This window comes from Amphimedon queenslandica, unplaced genomic scaffold (assembly GCF_000090795.2).
Source record: "Amphimedon queenslandica unplaced genomic scaffold, v1.1 AMPQUscaffold_13337, whole genome shotgun sequence".
In the NCBI taxonomy this organism is placed as follows: Eukaryota; Metazoa; Porifera; class Demospongiae; order Haplosclerida; family Niphatidae; genus Amphimedon; species Amphimedon queenslandica.
Window position 1 is genome coordinate 25862 of NW_003546427.1, and position 26289 is coordinate 52150.

At 33.2% G+C, this 26289-nt stretch overlaps 4 protein-coding genes across 7 annotated transcripts; 2 read left to right on the plus strand and 2 right to left on the minus strand.

Moving 5' to 3' along the window:
• Positions 1-322: 322 nt before the first annotated feature.
• LOC100632544 (52 kDa repressor of the inhibitor of the protein kinase-like) lies at positions 323-2238 on the plus strand. The gene is made up of 2 exons (XM_011406508.2): positions 323-387; positions 819-2238. The coding sequence occupies exons 1-2, from the start codon at positions 323-325 to the stop codon at positions 2212-2214; spliced, it is 1461 nt and encodes a 486-aa protein (XP_011404810.1). The 3' UTR covers positions 2215-2238.
• Positions 2239-2424: 186 nt separating this feature from the next.
• On the plus strand, positions 2425-2826 carry LOC105311860 (52 kDa repressor of the inhibitor of the protein kinase-like). Its single transcript, XM_011406509.1, has one exon. The coding sequence runs from the start codon at positions 2425-2427 to the stop codon at positions 2824-2826; it is 402 nt and encodes a 133-aa protein (XP_011404811.1).
• Positions 2827-5946: 3120 nt separating this feature from the next.
• LOC100631663 (uncharacterized) lies at positions 5947-8352 on the minus strand. Of its 2 annotated transcripts, XM_003387577.3 has the most exons (4): positions 8251-8350; positions 8164-8206; positions 8003-8115; positions 5947-6107 (listed from the first exon to the last, which is right to left on the minus strand). In XM_003387577.3, exons 1-4 carry the CDS (start codon positions 8311-8313, stop codon positions 6039-6041), a joined length of 288 nt encoding a protein of 95 aa, XP_003387625.1. In that variant the 5' UTR covers positions 8314-8350; the 3' UTR covers positions 5947-6038. The 2 variants fall into 2 exon arrangements, with proteins under 2 accessions (XP_003387625.1, XP_011404806.1); XM_011406504.2 differs by having other exon boundaries at positions 8003-8206; positions 8251-8352.
• A 10134-nt stretch (positions 8353-18486) lies between these two features.
• On the minus strand, positions 18487-26279 carry LOC100632672 (ATP-dependent DNA helicase DDX11-like). 3 transcript variants are annotated; one of them, XM_019998159.1, is made up of 25 exons: positions 26128-26279; positions 25395-25530; positions 25081-25151; positions 24918-25025; positions 24681-24784; positions 24166-24211; positions 23918-24116; positions 23636-23748; positions 23477-23572; positions 23264-23416; positions 23164-23210; positions 22980-23119; positions 22807-22877; positions 22545-22583; positions 22303-22501; positions 21727-21839; positions 21473-21545; positions 21297-21400; positions 21087-21236; positions 20789-20857; positions 20143-20246; positions 19630-19714; positions 19420-19553; positions 19167-19266; positions 18487-18699 (listed from the first exon to the last, which is right to left on the minus strand). In XM_019998159.1, the coding sequence occupies exons 1-25, from the start codon at positions 26260-26262 to the stop codon at positions 18673-18675; spliced, it is 2616 nt and encodes an 871-aa protein (XP_019853718.1). In that variant the 5' UTR covers positions 26263-26279; the 3' UTR covers positions 18487-18672. The 3 variants fall into 3 exon arrangements, with proteins under 3 accessions (XP_019853718.1, XP_019853717.1, XP_019853719.1); XM_019998158.1 differs by having other exon boundaries at positions 22297-22501; XM_019998160.1 differs by lacking the exons at positions 18487-18699; positions 19167-19266; positions 19420-19553 and adding an exon at positions 19763-19826 and having other exon boundaries at positions 19642-19714; positions 22297-22501.
• Between the last annotated feature and the right edge of the window lie 10 nt (positions 26280-26289).

Consider the following 26289-nt stretch of genomic DNA (forward strand, 5'->3'; position numbering starts at 1 on the left):
TTCCAAGGAATTAAAAACTTAAGTTTTTTCAGCAAATTATGGCTTAAAATACAAATAGCACAACTTACTGGCAACAGACAAACTCTTAAAATCCCTTTAAAATGTCCAATTTTAATTTTTAAAAACCAAACATTGATCGTCAAATATACCGTGGCCGACATATTTAAAATGGGCATGGCTTCCTTTACAAGTGATAGGTGTGGCTCGCTACACTTCAATAGAAGCCGTGTTTGCACATTAATGTACCACAAGCTAAACCACAAACAGCTGTAAAGTGATAACACGTGAATTAAAGTGAAAACAATTGTAAAAGTGAAGTAACATGTCATTAGATAGATATTTAAAAAGAATAACTCCGTGTCCTAGTAGTGCTAGTGAGCCAATAAGGTAAGGAAATTTATAATTCATTTACAATAATGAAAAATAACTAAGCATAAAAGTTCATTATAATAGTATAATTACAATCCTTAGAAGTAACTCTGGGGTGTCATCAGAGAGTTGTGAAGAGAGAAGTTCCCTTGAACCACCACCATCAAAGCAACCCTGCTTGGAACATCAGGATCCAGAGCCTCAGGAGCCATTTGTGATTACCTCCCACACAGATGTAAGCACTGTAGTTAAAAGAAGGCATTCACTGACTGAAAAAGAGAAATACGATTTCTATTGCCATCATTTCACACTCGAACTTGACTTTAAATTTCCCAAAGAAAAGTCACGCAGCTTCCAACACCAGTACCTATGTAAGTATAAGTGGTTAGTGTATACAGTAAACAGGAGAATGGTGGATATTGTCTCCCCTGTGTATTGTTTGCCCGTAGCACCGATGTTCGTAAAAGTAAAGGAACATTCATTGAAACCCCATTTACTAACTTCAAGAAGGCCTACGAGTTGTGTGATAGTCACGCAGACCGACATTACCATAAGGATGCTGTAGTGTTTTGTGATGGTTTTGTGCAAGAAATGAGTGGTAGACAAGCTAGCGTAGCAGTTCAACTTAGACGTGATTTGTCTCACTGCATTCAAACCAATAGACGAAAGCTTCACTCTATTGTTGAGACAATCATGTTGTGTGGCCGACAGAATATTCCACTTCGTGGTCATCGGGACAGTGGTACTGATATCAAAGGTGCTTCATCATCATCTAACCATGGAAACTTCCAAGCTCTGCTTACCTTCCGAGTATCAGCTGGGGATACCATTCTTAAGGAACACTTAGAATCAGCAGGTAAAAATGCAATATATACTTCTCCAGAAATACAGAATCAGATCCTCAACATACTTGGTGATTATATTCGTGACGCCATACTGACAAAGGTTCGTAGCAGTCTTTGTTACTCATTAGTCGCCGACGAGGTTACTGATTGTTCAAATAAAGAGCAACTCTGTCTAGTTTTAAGGTATGTGGAGACATCATCTTGCCAAATCAGAAAAGATTTAGTTACGTTTCTGGAATGTGATGGTGGAATTACTGGAGACGCTTTAAGTGACATGATGCTGAAATTTCTCAGTGACCACTTGGATCCATCAAAGCTTCGAGGGCAGGCATATGATGGAGCCAGTAACATGTCCGGTAAAACAAAGGGAGCAGCATCACGCATTTGTTCAAAGTATCCACTGGCTCTCTACACTCACTGTGCTTCCCATTGTTTGAATTTAGTGGTTGTGGCTTCTTTTGAGGAGAAAAGCGTTCGTAACATGACAGGAGTTGTCAATCGACTATCAACGTTTTTCTTTGCTCATCCTAAGCGCCAAAAGAAGTTAGAAGAGGCCATTCAAAACACCCAGCCTGATTCAAATGTTCAGAAGCTAAAGGATCTTTGTAGGACTAGGTGGGTCGAGAGGATTGATGCCTTAGACAGAGTCAGAAAACTCCACCCATCCATCGTTGCTTGTTTTGAAACCATCTCAGCTGAAGGGTCATCAATGTGGTCTAATGAATCTGTTGTAGATGCCAACACTCTTCTACTGGCAATTACTTCTACTGAGTACATTGCTGCTCTAGTTATCACACAGGAATGTATACAGTACCTCTACAGTCTCACCACTAGCCTTCAAATGGAAGCTAAAGACATCGTTCATGCAATGGCTGAGGTAAACTCGTTGACATCTTCCTTGGAGCAAGTTAGAAGTAATATTGATACATACCACAGCCAGTGGTTAAATGCTATTTCTGATATGTGCGATTCAGTAGGAACAACACCATCAGTTCCTTGAACATGTAGTCGTCAGCGTCACAGATCAAACACACCAGCTTCCAATCCCTTTGAGTACTACAAACAAACAATATCAATTCCAATATTGGATCACCTCCTAACCGAACTTCGTACCAGATTTACTGAGCATCAAAAGACAGCTTTACATGGGTTGTATTTGATTCCATCAGTTCTTGTAACAAAGGACCTATCAGATGTTTCTAGTTTTGTGATGAAAGCTGGGGAACTGTACACTGAAGACCTTCCAAATCCATCCTCTCTTGCTAGTGAACTACACAACTGGCATACTAAATGGAGTCAAGAAAAGGAAACACACGGCTCAAGCACTTTGCCTACAACTCTTTACTCAACATTACCTCAGATATCTAGCTTTTATCCTAACATCAAGGTACTAATTACCATTCTCTGCACTCTACCAGTGACTTCCTGTACTGCTGAAAGGTCCTTTAGTGGGCTCAAACGAATAAAGTCAAGCCTAAGATCAACCATGACCAACGAACGTCTTTCAAGTCTTGCTTTACTGCACAATCATCGGGATATACCGGTAAATATCGAAGAAATCATTGACGAATTTGACAGACAGTATCCAAGACGTCTCCAACTATCACAGTAACTGAATATAGTTATATAACTAGACATTCTTTTTGCTTTGTTTAAAAGTTTGCTCTATCCATAATTATATCAAATTTTAGTTCCCCGCCCTAAGCCTAGCCCATCGATGATGTAATATTCGGTAATGGTCCGCGCGAGCGAGCTCGCAAATTGCGTGTGCGAGCGCCCGCAAAAATGGGCGTGGTCAAAATTTCACGGCGCGCTTTGCGCGCCGCATTACTTTTGCCCTTCCTTTTTCAAAATCCTAGCTACGCCACTGCTACCACCATTGGATACCTACAGAAATACATGCACATCAGTCATACAATGTAAGCAGAGATAGTAGATAAGGTAATGAAGAGTTAAGAGTAGTAGACCAATCAAGTTTAACAAACGATCATTTGTATCAATTTTTCTGATACATATACATGTTCTTATGCTTTGTAGAAAATTTGAGCTGATTCGAATCACAATTTAATCTTTGAAGTTGTAATCATGCCAAAGACAATGTATGTATAATAATACATGGTCTTTAACCAAATTTCGTCGAAAATTGCAAGGATTGAATTTTCCATTTTGATAATTTTCCTGATGCATATGTTTTAAAGCATGTGTGCATATCAACTGAAAAATTCTCTCCTAACCAATTTTTATAAAATACAAAAAAACAGCACATGCTCTTCGGGCCAAATTAAAAAATTAACTTTGAAAGGACTGAACAAGGAAGGTGTGAAAAAATTTGAGGTGTCAGACTCAACAAGGTATTAACAAAGGTGTCAGTGAAAAAAATTTTCAATAATTACCATTTGCCAGGAGGGCCAGGTCCTGCCTGACTTAGAAAAATGATGGAGACATGTTAGCCTGACTATGTCGCCATCATTTTGTTGAAACTACTGTTCACATTCTTGTTCCACTACCAAGGTATGCTGCTGGTGTATTAGTCCTTCTGACAAATGATGCATCTAAAAATCAGTAGTAACACATAATGGTGTTTAAATGCTTATAACAGAGTCAACAGATGATTGACACCATTTTCAATGTCCCGAAGCGCTATGACTCGTTTATTGTAGTAAAAACACTTTATTTAAAAGCAAAAAATATAGGATCAGAGACAAAAGGATAAAGAATAAATTAAGATAAGTTAAGTAAGAAAATGACTTGTGCACTGCAGCACACGTATGTATACTATTGTCATCCACTCGGAAGCTCTCCAAGCCCCCAAACATGCTTTTTCCATGATCTCAGTCTAAAACTAAAATAATTTTTGGCACGTCATACAAGTAAATTATAAAACTAAAGATAATGTACAAGATGAAGAAATACAACTAAAACAACATGTTGAACTAGAGCAACACTAAAACTACTAATAAGCTCCTTTCTTGTGCTCCTGCTATAATTCACAAGTCTTCATCATCCTGCTCTGCATCAACATCAAACAACTGGACCCTCCTACCACCATTGGAAGCCTACAGAAATACGTGTACATCAGTCATTCAATGCAAGCAGAGATACTAGATAAAGTAATGAAGAGTAGAAAATTTAAGCTGATTTCAATCGAAATTAAATTTGAATTATTCAAGTTACTTAAAGATCAGGCCAAAGACCATGTACATGCACTATAATGCATTGTTATTGGCCAAATTTTGCAAGGAGAGAATTTTAAATTTTTTATGAAGCATATAATGCTCATTACAGTTTGAATTGATTCTGATCAAAATTAGATTTTTTACGATAACATTGAAAATGCATACAATTTGCATCACAAGAGGAGGGATTTTCATTTCAGATTTTAGCTGTTTGGAATTCTACTTGCCCTCGTTTCCATTACTTTGTCACAAATTATTAGCACTGAGTAAATCCCATCCAATCTACTTTTTTGAATTTGTATTTATGGTATTTTCAATGAAATGCGCTGAGCTAATTTTCATAATACAATATAATGCATTAAAGGTGGTTTAATTTAAGGCAAGCACAAAAATGAGGAAAATTAAACTGACCACAAAACTTAATACATACACTGTATATGGTATTTAGCTAAATTTTGAAGGAACTTTAATTTGTAAGGGATCCAGTTTTAATTAGAATCAACTCAAACTTAATATACAACATAAGAACATGCATGCATATCAATAAATTGTAAAATGGAGAATTCTCTCCTAGCCAGGTTTTTATAAAATATAGCCACGCCAAACTTTAAAATTTTCTTTTAAAGGGCACACAGACCTTCCCCTCATTGTCAGCTATACTGAATTATTTACTGTAAAATTAACTTTAAAAACAACCCAATAATAACAGAACTACTCTAATGTGAGGTGTAAGACTGAACTATGTGATACTAAGACTGAACAAGATATTAACAAACAATAATTAGAATGCACATACAACGTACTTCTGTGACTCCATCAATTTTTCTAACTATTGTCAACGTTCCTGTTCTACCACCTTTGTAATCAAGGTATTCTGGTATTTTATTAGTTTTGGTCCTTCTGACAAAGAATGTATCTAAAAATAGCATATAACACAAAATAGTGCTTGAATGCTAATAGGGTCTCACTTGATGCAGTATTTCTCAGATTTCTATTGAGTGACAGAATAGTCTAAAAGTCAATGATAAGTAACAGTGTGATTCTGAACAGATTTACTTGCATCCTGAATGAACTGCGAGTGTGAGAACTAAAATACAACCTCGACGCCATTGTTAAGGTTAATAGAACCAGTATTCCAGTAAACCACGTGCATGCAGGTGTCTGAGGCGTGGCGTCAGACCATAGCATGCACAATATTATTAATTTGTAATGTTTCATTTTGGAAACTAGACCATAGTGATCAGACAGTGAATGACACAAAGTACAAAAAGTAAAAAGCTAGAACTAAAATAATGAAATCGCATGATACAGTGTGTATGTAATATGCATTATTGCTAAAAACATTACCTATACCATATGAATTATACAAAAATAAAGTGTCTAAAGATTGTACCAATACTCCAGAGCTATTGTACCAAAAAGTATTATTGAAGGTGATCAATGCGCTAGATTTAGAACTAAAAATTATTTTTGGTACATGGTACTAGAACTTGAACTAAAATTAATTGGGCAAATGTACCAGAACTGCAGCAGAACTTGAACTTTTTATTGTAGAATTTTCAGGATGGTACAGTAGTACGAGAACTAGAACTTTAGAACTAAAACAAAATTTTGAACTATAACAAGACTATTACAGTACTAATATAGTTCAGAAGTCTTCATCGTCCTGCTCTGAATTAGCATCAAACAACTGGACTCTCCTACCACCATTGGATACCTACAGAAATACATGTACATCAGTCATACAATGTTAGCAGAGATAAATTAGAGTCCCTTCAAATAATGTTCAGGCATTGTGTCTGAACATTGCTTAATTTTATCTGCCATTTCATGAAACAGTCTGACATGGCTTAAGCTTCCCACAGGATTTTGACATAGTGCTCATGCAGCTTATTGTCAGTAGGCTGTTAAGTTGCTGAAAAAAAGACCAAGTATTTCAGCAAAAATCACAAAGAAAGAATTCTCCATTTTTATAATTTTTCTGATACATAATTACCTGTATATAAAAAATTTGAGCAGATTTTGATAAAGTTTGGATTCTTAATAGATTTTTAAAGTTGCTTCAAATCAGGTCAACAACTAAAGCCTTTGCAAAGTCTTCATCTAAATTTCGCCAAAAATGGCTAGGAGAGGATTCTCCATTTTTATAACTTTTTCGGATACATAAACATGTTCTTAGGTTGTGTATCAACTTTGAGCTGATTCAAATCAAGTTTGGATTTTTGTAAGAATTTTTTAAATTGCTAAAAAATCAGATTAACAGTCAAAGGTATGGTCTTTGTCTCATTTTGCCAAAAATGGCCAGGAGAGAATTGTCTATTTTAATATTTTTTCTGATACATATACATGCCCTTATGCTATGTATCAACTTTGAGCTGATTCTGATTAAATTTGGATTTTTTATGAATCTTAAAAATTGCTAAAATGTATTCTGAATTCTGTCTATTGTATTCTGGTCATGAAGCATGCTGTTTAGCTCACTTAGCATACTTTGTGGGAACTGGGAACACAATGATAATTATAATATTAAACTGCTTTAATCAATTAAAATTCATTTCAAAATTATGTTGTTCAGAAAAAGGTTAGGCAACATAGCGGACAAATGAGCAAAATGGTTGGAAAATATGTCCAATGTCTGACTGTTATTTCTGGCTCTGCTTTCCATTTTTATATCCATTTAATTTATTTTTCTGATATATAATATATGTCCTTATGTTACATAAAAAATTGAGCTGATAGTATCAAACTGAAATTTTAAAAGTTGCTAAAGGCCATGTACTAAAGGCTGCAAAAGTCGTGGCAGCCATTTTGTTTGGGGGTGAATCCTACTTAGTAATGCTACCGCGTTACTAATAGTACACAGTCTTTGGCAAAACTTTGTCAAAAATTGCAATAAGAGGATTTTCACACATTTTATACTTTTTCTAATGTATACATGACATGCAAGCAGTGTAGAAAGAATTGATTCACATTGAAATTGGTTTTTATGATAACATTGAAAATGTAATGTATAGTAAAATTTACTTCACAAGAGTAGGATTTTTATTTTAAATTTTAGTCATTCTGCACGTGTTTCCACTTTTGACAAATTAATACAAAGTGATCACTATCTTCTTTTTTGAATTTTTATAGCCCATTGAATTTAGTTAATTTTTTGAAGGAACTTAAAAAATTGTCAAAAAATCTGATCTTAATGTTATACAATGTACCGTAGAGCGGGAAGTTTTGAATGAAATTAAATTTGGCAAATTTGGCACTTTGATAGCCATTTGCCAAAATAAAAATTCGTCATTTTAGCCATTATACACATGCTCAATGACAAATTTGCCAAATTAAAATCCATCAATCACCAAAATTTAGCAATTGACCAAATTTAACTTCCTCCAAAGTACAACATAAAAACAGGAGAATTCACTCCTAGTCACTTTGGGTATTTGGCCAAATTTTGAAGGAACTTTAAAATTTTCTTTTAGAGGGCAAGCATGCAGGCCTTCCCCTTATAGTAGGTTACTTAACTTTAAATCAACCAAATAATAACGAAACTGTAATGTGAAGTGTAAGACTGAACAAGGTATTAACAAAAATTTTTAATATTAGTTAGAATGCACATACCTCTGTGTCTCCATCAATTTTTCTAACAATTGTTAACGTTCTTGTTCCACCACCTTTGTAATCAAGGTATGCTGGTATATTATTAGTTTTGGTCCTTCTGACAAAGAATGCATCTAAAAATAGTAACACAAAAAAGTGCTTGAATGCTAATAGAGTCTCACGTGATGCAGTATTTCTCAGATTTCTATTTAGTGATAAAATAGTCTAAAAGTTGATGGTAAGTAACAGTGTGATTCTAAAGAGTTTACTTGCATCCTGAATGAATTGTGAGCACTAAAACGGATGCCAGTATGATACAACCTTGACGCCATTGTTTTAATAATAATTATTGTTTAAATAGTTAGTACCATGTGGTCGCCTCAGTCAGAGCACTCACTGCCACTCAGATTGTAATCAATCCCTGCATTTTCCTTTCATGAGCTCCTGATATAATCTATGCCTGATCTGAGCTGACCACGGAGTTGAGTCAGCTGACTCAGCTCTTTAGCTGTAGCATTAAAGTTTGTACTGGATCTAAAGTTTGTACTAGTAGATGTGGGATAGTTGGGTACATGGTAGTTACTAGAGCTAAAACTAAAATTAAGCTAATCGAGAAATGTACTAGATTTAAAAAATTGAACTAGAACTAAAACAACTTCTAAATCTTGAACTAAAACAACTTTGAAATCTTGAACTAGAACAACACTAAAAAGCTATTATACTCTAGTTCATGTGTCTCAGTCATCATCCTGTTCATACAACAACATCAAGCAACTGGACCCTATTACCACGAATGGATACCTATAGAAATACATGTACATCAGTCTATGGTCATACAATATTCTTATGTAATATGTAGATAACTTAAGCTGATTATTGCATCAAATTGAAGTTGAAAAAACAATGTACTAGATTTATATATTGATGGAATTTTCTATTATTATAGTTTTTCCTATTTTGTGCTATGCATACAGTGTACATGTTCTTAAGCAGTGTAGAAAGTTGGAATTGATCCTGATTGAAATTGATTTTTTATGATAACATTGAAAATGTAATGAATGCAGAGTATGTAATGTAGAGTAGAATTTGCATCATGAGAGTAGAATTCTAATTTCAAAAAATAGGTAAGTTTAATAGACAATAGTACATAATTATAATATTACAGTTTTTGGCACTAATATGTACATGTATTTGTAGCTACAATGTATATGAGTGTCTAAAGAACAAAAACAAAATGCCACCTGTTAGTAAGGCTCAAACTCACAACCTTCAGTTTATCCATAGATACTATATGACTTGATTGACTTAACTTCAGTTTAGTATTTTGAAGAAGACCCTGATGATAGCGAAATGTTATAGCAAAAAAGGAAGCTCATGAAATCTATGTTAGTAGATCATGCCTGTATATAGCCTAAAGTTTGTACACTCCCAAAAATACCAAATGTTTTTAATCATTTAGAGACTAACACAAAGAAAAAAAACAGAAATGCTGTATATTCATCCTAACTTGGGGACAAAAACAAAAACCATGGTTTAGTTTGGAAAAACCTTGACATTTATCATGCATCCGTTTACTGGAATTTTCCTTTCTTTCAACCTGTATATGCATTGCAGTGTACTAATGCATAAATTTTCCCTCTCTTATTACTTGTTACCTATAAATTATGATTCTGACAGCACAATTGTACCAAACTTAAAGTACAATTCTTTTAAGAATACTAGGCCTACAGCTACCTATTCTCAAGGTACAAAAACACATGATACCAGGTAAGTTATAAAGAAAAATTTGGTTAGAAAGGTAACTTTAAAAACCCAAAAGTTTTAGAAATTGACAGCTCTTCTACTTGACACAAGCTCTAAATTATGAAGGGTTTGCAATGCAAACACTTCGCATTTGCTATGTTGAGAACAGCCGGATGTGAGTCACTTCACGTAAAATTAAACAATGGCGTCGAGGTTGTGTCACACTGGCATCCGTGCTCACAATTCATTTAGGATGCAAGTAAAATTTTTCTAAATCACACTGTTACTTACCATTAACTTTTAGACTTATGTATCATTCAATAGGAATCTGAGAAATACTGCATTAGGTGAAACTCATTAACATTTCAAGCATTATTTTTGTGTTACTATTTTTAGATCCATTCTTTGTCAGAAGAACCAATGCACTGAATAATATACCAGCGTACCTTGATTACAAAGGTGATGGAACAAGAATGTTGACAATGGTTATAAAAAGTGATGGAGACACAGAGGTATGTGTGAGAGTATTTATCTGCATTCTAATTATTGAGAATTTTGTTCACACCTTTGTTAATAAGTATACCTCATAAGCAAGGCTTAGTTTCATCTAAACCCTTTTGCAGAAGGTGTGGTCTGCTTACGCATGACCATCTCCCATAGATAATAGAGTATAAAGGGATTGGTAACTGCGTAGGCGGTAGTTATCACTGTATAGATTGTAATTTTCTGCATTCAATAATTACAATGTGAAAGTCAAAGGAGAAGAGCCAAATCTTGCCAGAGAATGACAGATTTACAGGATTTCAAAAGGACATGTCAATACAATTACTAGCCAGTTAACTAAAGCAATGTATTACCTGTTCCCTGTGTTTTTTTCCTAGCTTAAATGTTTATTGTTTCTGAGAAAAAGGTACAGAAACTTTGTCACTTTTACAGCACAAATTTTGAGTTTCTGGAGAAGATCTATGAGCTACAAGTCTGAGAATACCCTAGTTACATGCAACTCAAAGCGCTTGGTTGTTCTATGCTTGCTACTTTGTTGTAAAACAAGAGACATTTTAGTAAAAGGTACAGAACATTATAAAAGAGGTCCCCCTTGTTAGTAATGAATGAAACAGTTTGTTACTTTTAAGTAACTGTATGAAATTTGGATTGATAAATATAGAAGTCATAAGGTATTTTATGCATTTTTTGTTGATTTTTGCAACTACTGGGACTAAGTTATGAAGGGAGAATAGTGGACCTCTCCTGTTGCTAAGGACAGACTAGGATGCGGTAAGTGATAACTTCGCCCTCCATTGGTTTATACAGGCCGCCCAGGCAGTTTCCAATCCTTTTATACTCTAATATCTATGCCATCTCCATAGATATTAGAGTATACTATAAAGGGATTGGAAACCACCGTTCCCGGCAGGAAATGTTAGTTGTCAATACCATATTGTTTTTAAAATAAATTTTTATTTAAAGAGATAAAAATATTGAAAAACACGAAAATGGAGGGTTGAAGCAAGGATGTTGGAACTTTCCCAGTATTTTTTATTCTTCCTTGACTTTTATTTTAACAAAAATGATTTCTTATCATTATTTTGATAATGAGAAAGCATCTTGCTTTTGCTTGATGAGGTGGATCCTAAAAGAAGTGCTGCATTAGTGTCAATAGACTGTCTGATCGTTATGATGCCTAAGTAAAAGGAAATTAAGCTTTATTTACTTATACAGTGAAATGACGATATTATTATACCTTATTGCCCTCAACATGGGGATGATGTATTTGTATATGAAGTTTCAGAGCTGCAGCATTTACTGTGATTGAGTTAAGGGTACAAAACAAATCTAGTTTTTAGAACAGTTTTAGCTCATAGCCTTTCAACACTACATTGTTTTTCTTTAAAAACTTGATATTGCCCTCCAGTTTGACATTGTTTATTTGTTTATAAACCTTACAGTCAAATTTATCAAGAACCCTTTGTGTAAGAGGTACAAAACTAAAATCCGGTGGACAATAACTTCCAGCAGGAGAATTCATGGCACAATTAAACACCCTTGTTTAGTTGCAATGGACAAAAACTACACATCACTGAATAGAGTAGGTCTTAAACTTTACAGGTAGATTATAAAACAGCTGGCTCTGGCACTCATTTAGATTTACAAACAGCAAAGCAAAAGACTCTTCCTCCATTTTGTTCATTTGTGGGGGCAACTTGCATATGTTGCTAGGATGCACATCATCTACATGTAGTAATTCCTGTGGTTTCCAATCCCTTTATACTCTAATATCTATGACCATCTTGGAATAATACAATAAATAATTATTTTGAATAAAGGTATAGAACATGAAAACTGATTTCATAGACAAATAAAGTTCTTTAATGCATGACAATTGAATTTAAAATGATGAAAACTTGAAAAATGGCTATATTGGATCGTACTATGAGTTGGTTTTCACATAACGTATCTTTACTAGCATCTTAACAATGTAATACAGTATTTTTTGTATCGTTTTCAAATAGCAAAAATATTTCAATTAAAAATTTTTGAACAACCAAAATTTGTGACCTAACTATCAAAGACCGAGTAAGGTAAAGCCTGATGAGTAGGTATCATGTAGGTATGCTTGCAGTACTTCAATCTGTCACTTCATTACTGAGTTATAAATAAAACGGTCCACCATGTAAAAAAGTAGCCATTTAATTTTTACATTTATTATTTGTAAATTGATTGTTGCTATCATCTACAGTACTATTCATATACTACTAATGTGGGGAAAAAGCCAGGTCAAGAAGCTTGTGAATATCATTAATTTCGTAATGAATATTATTTTATCTCAGTTACGATATACACCCACGTATAATAATTGGCTGCCATGTTTTATGTCAAGCAGCAAGTGCTTTCTGTGTCCTGGAGATCCTGGTCACTAGATTTTGGAGCTAAAAACTATTCTTGGGTCAAGAAAGATGCTAAGAAAGCCCACCTAGGGAGTATAGTGCAATACTTTTGTTGTATGAGCCTGTTTTCCTCTTTGGGCTGTGGCAGAGAGTTCAAAACTGATTGTTCTGGCTCTACCAGACTTCTTAAGTCTTCAAAATATCTTGCAATAGTAAAAAACAGTTGATATGAAACCTCTCATTGTACTGAGTTAAGCACAACAAAACTTTTTTTGGCAAAACAGCTCTACTTTGCACATCAGCCATTAAAACTCTGCATAACTTTGTGCCTACGCACCGTCATCTTGGAGTTCATTTGTTTTATACACAGATTGCACTAAATTTTTAATGGAAAAATTTAGTTGCAAGTGAACTGCTATAAATCAAAAACATACAGTGCACTGAATAATGTGATGGGCCTCTTTCCTAAATGATTCTTCCAATAGCCACTCTTCCAGAACCTGGAGGAACAGACTTTTAGACCTTTCTAGAAAAAAAGGCCTGATGAATGACACTAAAACTCACTGAAAAGTGACCAAATTTTATCTGTTGCAAGAGCCACTAAGAAGTTTCTATCTATACCGGTGTATGAAATTTAATACATGGTCTGACAGTAATTATATATTGTAACTTGCTTTTTCATACAGAAAATTTTCGAATCATAATTGTCAAAATTTCTACATAACATAAGTATATGTATATTATCAGAAAAGAGATGTGAAACACTTGTTCTATTGTATTATATCTTTGGTTGAACTTGATTTGTCTACTACTCTTCATTACTTTATCTAGTATATCTGCTTACATTGTATGACTGATGTACATGTATTTCTGTAGGTATCCAATGGTGGTAGGAGGGTCCAGTTGTTTGATGCTGATGCTGAGCAGGACGATGAAGATGGTTGAACTATAGCTTATTAGTACTATAGTATTGTTCTAGTTCAACATTTTGTTTTAGTAATAGTTCTAGTTCTATAGTTCTATAGCTTTTTTACACTCATGTTATTATAACTAGTGGGTATGGTTCATCATTGTCCCCTCCCCTTTAGCGCTAGCATAGATATTAAAGTCAATGAAAGCAAGATCATCAAGTAATGAAATACATGTACAGAGTTTCAATTAATGGCATTTTAATTTTAAGTATCAAAATTTTAGAGCAAAAGGTTCTTCCTTAGAAAGGACCTTGCCAGCATGCTGCTGTTGGTTCTTTTTTGATTCAGTGCATCAGAGAAAGATCTTGATATACCCTTATCTTCATCATTTTCTCACATATCATCAATATCATCCTATCTGCTACTGTTACTCATGGATGATACATAATCAGGTATAATGTACACGGCATATATAATATTGTAATACCGCCATTTCTTTCTTATTTAAAGGTTATTTACAATCATTATTTTTGGCATTATCAGTTGAAAGAATTCTGTAATTAGTATCGTGTGGTAGCCATTGACATGAGGTATGTGATATACAACAAAAGACATATTGATTGATTGGTGTCTCTATTCTAGTCTAGTATTAATAGTAACTTGTGGGTGCATAATTATAGGCTATACTGCGTAGTGGGAAATTTTCATGGCCCAAAATTTTCGTGGATCCATCTAAAAGTCAATTTCGTAGCTTTAATTTTTGTGGTTTTTTAATTTTTGGCCATTTCGAACTGTATTAAATTGATTTTCACTAATTTTATTTTCGTGAATTTTGAAAAAACACGAAATCCGCAAAATTTTAGGCCATGAAATTTTCCCGCAATACAGTATGTACTTGCTATTATTTTGACAGATTTGCTCTATTAGTGAGTGTATCTTGTTCAACTTTGGGTGCCAATGCACCTACATTATATATACACTTTCTAATGACCCTTGACTAAAAACATGGGCTATATGTAGGGTATGAACTATTTTTAATGTAGCCATAACTCAAAAGTTTCAGTTAGAATCAGCTCAAACTTTCTACGTAGCAGAAAATGTAATCAAAATTGTGGTCATTTTGTTACTCCAAAATTAATTGGCTAATATTTAATGTAAAAAGTTAAAGGTGATTCCAAATTGGTTCATTTTTTGTAAGTGGCCATAACTCAAACATTTGACCTCAGAATCAGGTCAGACTTTCTATATAGCATAAGGACATCAATATGCATCAGAAAATGTATAAAGTTAAAGGTAATTTTGGACCATTTTTTGGGAAAAAGCATGGGCTATTATAGCATTTTTAAAAATGGCATAACTTTCGAGTTATCATTTTTAGAGGATATGGTGAAGGTGATAAACCAGATGCTGTAATGAACTATACTATTAATAATTAAGACACGATTGGTATACCAGTAGTACATTATTATTATTATTATTATTATTATTATTATTATTATTGTTGTTGTTGTTGTTATTATTATTCTCATTTCAGTGGGTGACTTTGATATGCTCAATGCAATCTATAGAAGAAAAAAGGAGTAAGACATTGAGAGAGATGAATGGCAAAGAAGGTTCAGCGTGTACAAGTATATGGGAATAAATGTGTGTGCCCCTTATCCTTCTATCACCACAGGGCCTGCGTAATAAATATAATTTCTCAGATGAAATCCTTGAGGCTTTCAAATACACTTTCAGACTTCAGTTAAGGAAAGAACTCAATGACACCTTCTATCATTTATATTTGTAATATGCTCAAAGAAAGGTCCTTCTAAACCAATTAATATTCCTGTTCTTCTCATATGGGTAAATGACAGTTTGCATTGATCATGTGACTCTCATGTGATTCACTATAGGGAGATGATGATGCATTCTGGGATAGTCATAATAATTTGGCATGATCCAGTAATATGACCAAGTAATTTTTAACAATTATAGTAGAAAAATGTGGTGTTTTAATTGTCAAAAACTAAATTACCATAAATATCACATAATTATTGATTTTCTTCATTGGCATAATCTATCCCTGGTTGTAGTTTCTAGGTACAATGGACTTTCCTGAATTCAGTAACAAACCAGCACATGCCACATCATCCACATGAGGGAGTTTCTGGAGCAAATAACTTGCTCTTAGTGTACTGAGTACAGTGCCAGTGAATTTTGCGATTTTCTGATCTTATTTATCTTATGATCTTTGAATAACAATAATAGTATGATTTGTGCTTAAATTGCATAATAATAATAATACATGTTTTGATACAAGCCTTCCCACGTGGTTAAACATTAAACAATGGCGTCAAGGCTGTATCATACTGGCATCCGTTTCAGTGCTCACAATTCATTCAGGATGCAAGTAAAACTCTTCAGAATCACACTGTTACTTACCATTAACTTTTAGACTATCCAATCACTCAATAGAAATCTGAGAACTACTGCATCAAGTGAGACCCCGTTAGCACTTGATTCAAGTTAAACACTATTTGTGTTGCTATTTTTAGATGCATTCATTGTCAGAAGGACCAAAACGAATAATATACCAGCATACCTTGATTACAAAAGTGGTGGAACAAGAATATTAACAATAAGTGAAAAAATTAATGGAGACACAGAGGTATATATGTGAATTCTATGATTAGAGTCACTGCATGTGAGGCAAAACTGGATTTTTTATGAATTCTTTAAGTTTCTTCAAAATTTGCTCAAATTAAATAAAGATTGAGTGGGATTCACTCTGTGCTAATTGATCAAAATGTAATGGAAAGTAGGATTTTTTTCAAATGACTAAAATTTTTACTTTGTGATCTTGACGTAGCATTTTAAATGTTATCTTAAAAATTCAATTTTCATTAAGTATATCAGGGAAAATTGCAAAATGGAAAGTTCTCTCCTTGCAATTTTTGGTGAAATTTGGCTGAAGACAATGTATTATGATACATCGGTTTTGGTCTGATTCTAAGCAACTTTTTAAAATCATAAAAATTCAATTTTGATGGGAATCAGCTCAAATTTCTACGTAACATATAAGAGCATGTATAATTAGAAAGATTGTAAAATGGATGGTAAACTGAATACTCTGTACTATAGTACTGGGCCTTTGTTTGGTCTACTACTCTCAATAACTTTATCTAGTATCTCTGCTTACATTGTATGACTGATGTACATGTATTTCTGTAGGTATCCAATGGTGGTAGGAGGGTCCAGTTGTTTGATGCTGATGCAGAGCAGGACGATGAAGATGGGTGAACTGTAATCAGTACTAGTGTTGTTGTAGTTCTTAGTTATAGTTCTATTTATGGCTTTGTCATGTTATGATAATAGTGGGTATGGTTCATTATTGTCTTCGTGCTAGCACAGACATTAGAGTAAAGGCTAATTTATAATATTATGCTTGTTACGTTGGAGCTGGAATAGAGTAGAGCAGCACCAAAGGTCAACTCACCGACGCTTTTGATCCAAAATTGACAATACGCTATCCTAGCATTATATTGTAAACTATTAAATGAAAAGGATAGAAAACTTAAAAAGGATGGGAGACCCAGGACTGTCTATCTATCTTTAGAATCAGCTGCCCTTAGTCTATACATGCATGTATTACTGATTGCTGCTTGTATACTGTGAATGACTGAGCATTTTCACAGCAGCACCGAGAAGAAAGAGGGAGAAAAGGCAACAGAAAGGGAGGGCCTGGAAAGGTATAAAGGTTTTTGAAGCACTTATTCCCACTTACCCAAAGGTGAAGAAAAGCCTTTATGGGTGGCTTCCTTTTCTCAAAAGACTATATACAAAATACAAGACACCATCATACAATACCACTCATTGATGTTATTGTAAGACAATGTAACAACAACCACCATGCACAGTTGCACACTATGACCTGAAAGCACCAATCAATAACAAAAAATTATATGGTTTCGTAGACTTTATTCTTTTATGATAATTCAATAGATATTGTAAATGCTGTGGTGCCACTAAATACTAGCTATAATAAACAAAATGTACGTGTATATAATTGTAATTTTGGCAACTTTCTCTCAGTTAGCCCTCATTTAGAGTGTGAATTACAGCAATGGAACTCAAATAATCAACACATGCATCCTTAAGACTTTCTAAGACTAAACCACTATTGTACACCATTTTCTTTAAGCTTGTATCTTACTACAGGCTTAAAGAAAATGGTGTACAATAGTCAGGGCTTCACCCCTTCCCTCTCCAAGTGAAGTGTGAGGGCTGAGATAAATATTAATCTGAAGTCCCAGGTAGTATCATAGGATCAATTTCATTCTAATCAAATAATGTAAAAACTATGAGATCTTAATCTTACTTTGTTGGGATTGGGAATATCAAAAATGTTAAGAAGTTCTTAATTAGAGCAAAAATGAGTATAAGTTTAAGGTAAGAGGGAAAGGTTGGGTAAGTGGATATTATTAATAGACAACAGTACATAATAATAATTGCAGTATTTGGCATAATATTTAATGCATGTACATTCCAGACTCTAATAATAGACAAAGATAAACAGCAGAAGTCACAACAAGATTAGGCAATTGACCAACCTAAACATAAACAAAAGTTAATAATAACAACACTTGCAATTTCTTGAACTTGCAAAATAAATTATTAGCAGAGAGGTTATTAATAGTACAGGTAATCCAATACGCTGGTAGATGCATCCTTTTTTACCTGGGAATTTTATTTATGACTTAGACATTTTTCTGCCTGTCTTCATCTTTTCTCTGACATTCTCTAAATAGGACAGAAAACTCAGTTTTGTCTGGGAAGTTCTACTTCTACTATGGTATGGAGTCCCTTCGTGATATAGTGGTGAAAACAGAGATATCTACAATACCAGTAGTCTATAGCATTTGGACCAGTGAACTGCATATATACATTTCAAATTTACACTATAAATAATAGCATCAGCCAAGTGTGCTCTTTTAGATTGGCAAATTGAAAAATGGTAGTTTAGTGGTGTTTGACGATACATAATGTTCATTATAAGCAAGAGGAAGGACATCACTTGTGCCACATGTATAAAATGTAGAAGACAAAGACATTCATTACTATACATACATAAAATTAATGTCATTGTTTATTATTGGCGCAGTTCATTAGATCACTTGTTCTTTTTTGATAAGAAAAACTAAAAAATAAAGAAATGAAAGAGTCACTACTCTACAAGTATGACAGTATCAACAAAAAGTTTAGACAAAGAACATTTTCAGTTTTAATACATGAGCTGTAAAAATACTGCACTGCCATGCACTAATTATTAAGTTAAGTGGATTAGAAGAGCTAGGGCTCGAATTTGTAACTTAAAAATGCCAAATAGAAATGGTCTACTTTTATAAAAATTTAATTAAGACTGAGTACACTTATGAAGAGATGTGCATGATTAGCAAATAAGCATAAATGTCATACCACGACAGCTCCTGATTATACTATTAACAAAATCCTTTAGCTACAAAATGTCTCTACTAATCACTACACACATCATTAAAAAAACTGTCAGTAATGAACTGAAAGGCTTAGCAATACAATGCTATAATACATGTACATAAACAATAAGCAAACTGCTATAATGTACTGTATATATGTGCATGTAACTACCTTTCTTAAAGCACTGAATGACTGGCCAAAGGATGTAGTAATTAATAACTGTGATGATATCCAGTTTGGAAGTTTACTATAAACTGATGGATGTGAATATCTACAATGCACAACAATACTAATGCAAGAGTATACACATAAATAGTAACTTTTAAGTACATTTATCATTATGATTATAAAATTAACAGTTTTTGATTATTAACCAGTTCATAATGATTATTACTAACTAAAACAATGATGTGTTCTAACTGACCTCTGATCTATCAGTATTATAGTAGCATAATCATTAGCGTGTCTGATAGCTCTACCAATTGATTGATTGACAGCTTTCATACACAGATTATCATAATGCATCTGACCTGGAGACTTACTACTGACATCAACTTTCTACAGAAAGTAGAGAATGGAGAAGTGAACACAAACAAATATTATATGAACTTAAGAATGAACAATATTAATGTACCTGAGTAGAATTAAGATATTCCATTTTCTCAATAAGCTCTGGTGATTTAATATTAGGATAAGGAAGGCCAACCATAATTACACACCTTTGATAATAATAATAATAATAATAATAATTTAATAATAATAATAACCTATCATTCTCGTCTACTCTCAAATTTGATTCAACTTCATGTGAACATAACATCAATACTGGTACTTATACATACCAAAGATAAAGAAATAAAGCATGCAACAATAATGTAATTACTTTCAAATAAAAGCCGGGTACAGATAAACAACTATAATCTATAAACATGTAAATCTAGTCTTAAAATACTATCTGTGTCTTGTAGATACATGCATAGTGTTAGAAAAGTTCTTTGCATTAGGTCACATTGTCCAAAGTTTTCAGATGATTTTTATTTTAGATTCAAAAGCCAATTTAAGAAATAGATGCCTGGGCTTTACTTTGAGGGAAATAAGGTAAATATATCATTTAATTACATGCAAATGTACATGTAATATTGCATACCTTCCCAAATTGTCAGAGAAATTGATTCCTTCACTTAATTTTCCACCAACAACACAAGACATCAATGCACCAGTTAGACTGCTGACTGATATACCTCCATTATACTATTACAAGATATGACATGGAAAAGCAAAAACAAATTTTGCTTGGTAGAAACAAATAATATGGTACATGTATATCACTAATAAGCAGGGTTTACCACAAAGCATGCTTCGTGAGTTGATAAGCACATGTATAACAGCTTTAGGGCAACTTTAGAAATTCACTTTTGATTATCTTAATGCACCTCTTAATAATTACATGTCTCAGGTGGTGCATTGCTTAATAGAAACAATTATGAAATGCTCCAGGAGGTGCTTGTTTAGAGAGGTGCTTAGCTAAGTAAGCAACACACCTGTAAACAATGGAACTTTCTAATTACAATGCATCTCTCAAAAATAATTATCTTGACCACAAAAGAAATTTTTCATTGTGGAAGCCATGTAGAGGTGCAATAATTAGGAGGGTGCATTAATTGGGGCGAGTACGGTATATGATATTGTGTCAAATTTCTGATCAACTTCAAAATCTGCTTACAAGAACTTGCAGAGAACAATGTCAAAACCCTGTGGGAGCCCTGCTAATAAGTAATTTATAGTCTACATACTTCAATACATCTTGCATATTGAGACAACACCAGTTCAGCCTGACTCGCCAGTTTTGGTTCTCTAAATATCTACAAACACACAATTATTACAATGTGATAATCTAACTCATGAATGAATTGTACTTGCAATGAACATTATAGAGAGAAGTATATACAAATGGGTCTGACGATCCTTCTCATTCTATATATCATGTACATGTACATTTACATGTACCCAAGATATACATGTACATACACATACAATGTATCTCTCTGAAAATTTTGTATTGAAACTCCGTATTGTATGCAGATAACTCACTTGTTTTTTATTTGCAATTCTATCTAGCAGTCCATTCTTCTCCCAAATATTAAAGACGAGCTTTTCATATTCATATGAAGGAAAGAAACAGACAACTCCCCCAGGAACAATGGTCACAATATTACTAATAGTTCTTCCTAATTCTATTATCTATAATACATGACATTGTACATCTGTAATTACATGGTTATACTATGGATTGTTGGTTACCATTTGTTTGTCTTGTCTTTGTTCATAATTGAAGTTAAAAGTGTATCCACTGGTACCTTTACTAAGAGTGAGGGGGAGGAGTTGATCATCACCTATCACATGACCTATAAAGCAATGATATAAAGAGAACAACAACAATAAACAACAACGACAACAACAACAATAAGAAGACTGACCACAAGAGAATTCAAAGAATCTATCAATAGGAACACCAGCTCCAGTGAAGAGTTGCTCTTTAAAATCAGAAAACTAAAATATAAAATGAGAACTACAATGTATATACACGTAGATGCAATAATGTGATATGGGTTTTGATCGTTCCATACATGTATGTTCTCACTTCTCAGTACCAAAAAATAAAATGAATATTATTTTATTTGTGCAAAAATTAATTATATGCTTGTACAATGTATAAAAACTAGATGCTCACTGGTTGCATTGTACCTCCAGCAAGAACAACAGCTCTAGCCTCTTTTACAATATCAGTGAAGTGAACTGACGGGTTCAATAACAAGTATTTCAAGCTTGATTGGCTGGAAGAATCTACAAAATATATACATGTACTTACAATTACATATAAGAAGTTTTAATTTTATTAATTATCAACATGTCAAGCACAGTTAGGGCAAAATTTTCGAGGGCTGTGAATTTCACGAATTTGCCTAAAATCTGTCTGCCATCTTGTGTCACAATAATTTGATTTCCATGGAAGTAATTTTTTGTGAATCTTCAAAGAATCGTAAAATCAGCAACATTTGCAGCCCTCAAAAATTTTGTGCTATATGGCATTTACTTTATATATGACCAGCCATACAATACCTGGCTGCAAAATTTTTTTGGAGAAATTGTTATAATAAACTTCTGCTAATTATACAACTTCTATTTTTATAATTATGACAGAAGCTATATCCTACTCTTATAACCCATTAGAGGTACCATTTGTATCATATTCACTAATTTATTTAGCACACACCAACTACACAGTAATTAGTAAACTAACCATTACTTTGCTTAATAACAATACGACAGTCTTGATCAGCAGTCGTTAATGATTCTATAAACTGTTGGATTATCATTAGAGGAGATCTAATGCCATCTCTATCAATATCTCCTTGGTGTCTTACAACACTGGAACTAGTATTAGCACCTATATCATCTTTAATAGTGGCTTCATCTCTTTGATAACTTTCAGCAAATCCATTCAACTAATAATCATGATAATTATAACACGCAATTTTATATACTAACTTTCTTAGCAATCTGACTCTTCTTGCAATATTGTAATAACTATAGAATAAATAATTTATTATGTCGAAAATTAATAATATACATTTATTTATATGTATTCTACTACAGCAAACTTCTGTTATACTATTAGGCAGTTTGACAATCAAATACATTTGCAATGTTTGGTATCAACTACCAACACTCTAATTATGGGCAGCTTGTTTTAGTAACTTATAATAATAATTAAAAATAGTGTGTGTGTGTGTGTGTGTGATTGTCTGACCTTGAACATGTTTATATTGTCAATCTTTGCTTTTAGAAGGAACTCATTTAGTCTCACCAACTCACAATGCTCTAAAACAAAATTAGTCAATGCATTGGAGCACATGTACATGCAGGCAATACTGATATTGATGCTATTACGGTTTCAAAAGTAGTACATGACTAGCATACTACCTTGTTGGGATTGATTGATAGTGCCAGTACTGGTATGAGGATTAGGAGTATCAGAGGAACGGGTAAGGAGTCTTTGGAATGAAATTAAAACAAACAATATTTGATCAATATACATAAGATTCTTTGCTTTGAGTCTTGATCTACATAAATTAATGATAACAGCAAAAGGATTACATGTACTTACTGATAGCGATCTCTATACTGTAATAATTGAGAATGAGTCTTTTGTATCTAATAAATTAATAATACAGTGAAACAATACAGGAAATGCAGTAGCTGCTTACTTGATGCATTGTGATATGTACAGAGTGTATTGATGATATTGTATCTATAAGATTATGTGCTTCATCAATAATCACAATATTTCCTTTCAATTTAATACCAACAGCATCACGTGTATTAGAATGAAGAAGAATATTATAAGGAAGTACAATTAGCTATAAATAAATAAAATGAAATAAAATAAATGTAATAAAGTATATAGTCACATTTATTACTTGAGCGTGTGGTACAGCGTATCTTGTAGCATAATAAGGACAACCAGATATATCTCTACCTAATGTAACCAACTGCTCAATATCTTGTATTTCATCCTATCCAAATGATAATAAAAATTAATAATAATAATAATAAATAATCAAATAATTATTTCTTACTAATGCCAGATCTCTCATTGTTTCAATATTATTTAATTTATAATAATCACAGCCATCACTATTAACTGTTCTGTGTCTCTTTGTCTTCACAGTATCATTATCACGAGTTGATGCTACATTAAAATAATGAAGGATAACATCCCCTACATGTACATTGTACAAGTCAGTACTATGCACATCTAGTTGCATATAAAATGCTGGCACAAGGCCAAAGGTAACTATACATCACTGATCCAACATACCATACAATAAATGTAATAATGAGGGTTCCATTTTTCTTACATTTTTTCTTATTTTTTTGTAGTTCGATGCATCTTTCATTAATGAGACTGATTGACTGCAATTTTGTTACACTTTTATTCAGGCAGCATGTCTGACGTGACCCAAGTGGAATCACAGACACAGTGTCCTTGTAAGAAGTTTTTTTAACCTCGTGAACAAACTGAGTCAATTGAGAGTGTGTCCTACTAGCATAAAATATCTAAATAATTAATAATTATTGTAAATAAATTTGTAAACAAAAATAATACTTTAACAGTCTGATCTTCATCCTCAATATCACAATCAGATTCAAAACTATAGAAATAATGTATTATGACAATGATAAATATCAAATAAAAATATACATGTACATGTAAACTACAAATAGAACAAAATTAATAAATCTAATACCATATAGCCCCAACATTTCGTCACAAATAAATTGTGTCATTTTCGTCAGTAGTTGCCAAAAATCAAAAAATTTAGACAACAAAATTTTCAATCATTTGCGGGCATACATGAGAACAACATGTGTCTTACTAGCATTAGTGTTAGAAACATCTCTGTTTAAAAATACTTAAGATGGGAAAAATTCTGATGCAACGCCTTGATGCTTTGACCATCTGGTCTGCTCTCAGCATAACAAATTTTATTTTGAATAATATTTACATTTTTCTTAAAGTGACAAAATTTAAGACAATGAAATATTAGGGCTACACAACTATTACAACTACATTAACTACATGTACATTACAACTATTATTTCAGTCTCTCCCTCACATACCTATCATTATGCTCCATATGCTCATCATCACTATGATATTCATCTAATAGCAATTCATTGTCTGCTGATGACGCTACTGTAACTTGCTCATCAGTAATTGACATCTAACAAGTGAATAAATTGTGTTAAAACAAATGCCTAAATATCAGTTGCACAGAATAGTACTGAATGATGCAATAAAACATTACATATTACCAAAATTTTGTTTATTTAGTTTACATGGAGTACATGTAGTACCTTTTCATTTTTAACTGTTGCTTGTCTTTTACTAAAAAGAGATGTTCCATAACGTTCCTTCAATAAACTAATCCTTTCTTGTCTCTGCTTCCTCTTGTCAGCTGCTAACTAAGAGAAATGAGGGCTATTGTAGCATAGTGTGTCTACATGTAAATAGCAATACCTTCATTTTAAATGCTTCATCTCTTAGCCTCTTACGTTGATCATATTCAGCAAACCAATCATCAACTACACCTATAATGCCGTAATAAAAGAGAAGAAGGCAAGTTTATGATCAGTGTCTTCAGATTCAGAATTACAATGTTGTACTTTTTTCATGAAAAGGAGAATGGAACACATTTTATACAAATAAGTTAATGTAGATGTACAAAAAAACTTCATCTGTGCAAGGCTCATGCAAATAACAATGCAACTACATATATTTAAAATACTTACATGTAAACATGAGTCTATTAATAGTACTAATAACTAACTTACTTTTCTTCTCATTTTTATCACTAAGAGGTAGTACAGAAACGTCACCAGACAAGATAGCTTCACATCTCTTGGTCTCTTTCTCTTGATGATCCATTAACCACTTCAAACAACCACATATTATACTCAATGATTTACCCTAACAATAATAACACACATTATTACCAGATTACCAGCAAAAATAAACAGAGATACTGTATACCTGGAAATGCATTAATTTTAAAAAAGCACAATTTAATTCAGCAAATAGGTAATGGGTGTATCAACAGTACACACCTACCCCAGCAAAATTCAATTCAACATACATTAAAATTAGCTCTATTAGTAGAAAATTGCGAAATACTTCCAGCAAACTTTTCCAGCTATACAGAAATACAAAACAGCAAGCAAAAAACAACTACATGTAATGCAAAACAACTAAACATCAAGCTTTATGAGCTGACAAGCATTTTGATAAAAAAAATGCATTTCCAAAAATTCAAAAAATTAACTTTCTATGCACATAACAGCATGCATGTACCAGAAAATGTAACAAAAATTAAGGCATTTTCTTTTTTAATAAAATTAATCTTGATAAAATGGGGATTTCTACAAAGTGTGCTAAGTTAAATGAGACACTTCATGAACTCCTATGAAAAACCACACAAATACTAGTTACTTCATTGATGGATTTTTTTCTAACCAATCTCCTCACAGTAACTACCTATCCCAATATCCCATTTTAATTTATACTCACCGTCCCTGTTGGGCTTTCAAAAAGTCCAACTTTACCTTCCTCTAGTGTACTATAGAGACTCCTCATGAAATCAGTTTGAATACTATACGGCTTGAAGGGAAAAGGAAAGTCAGCTGGGGCTTCCATGGCTGCCATGATTCCTAGCCCCGCCCATTCTAGTAT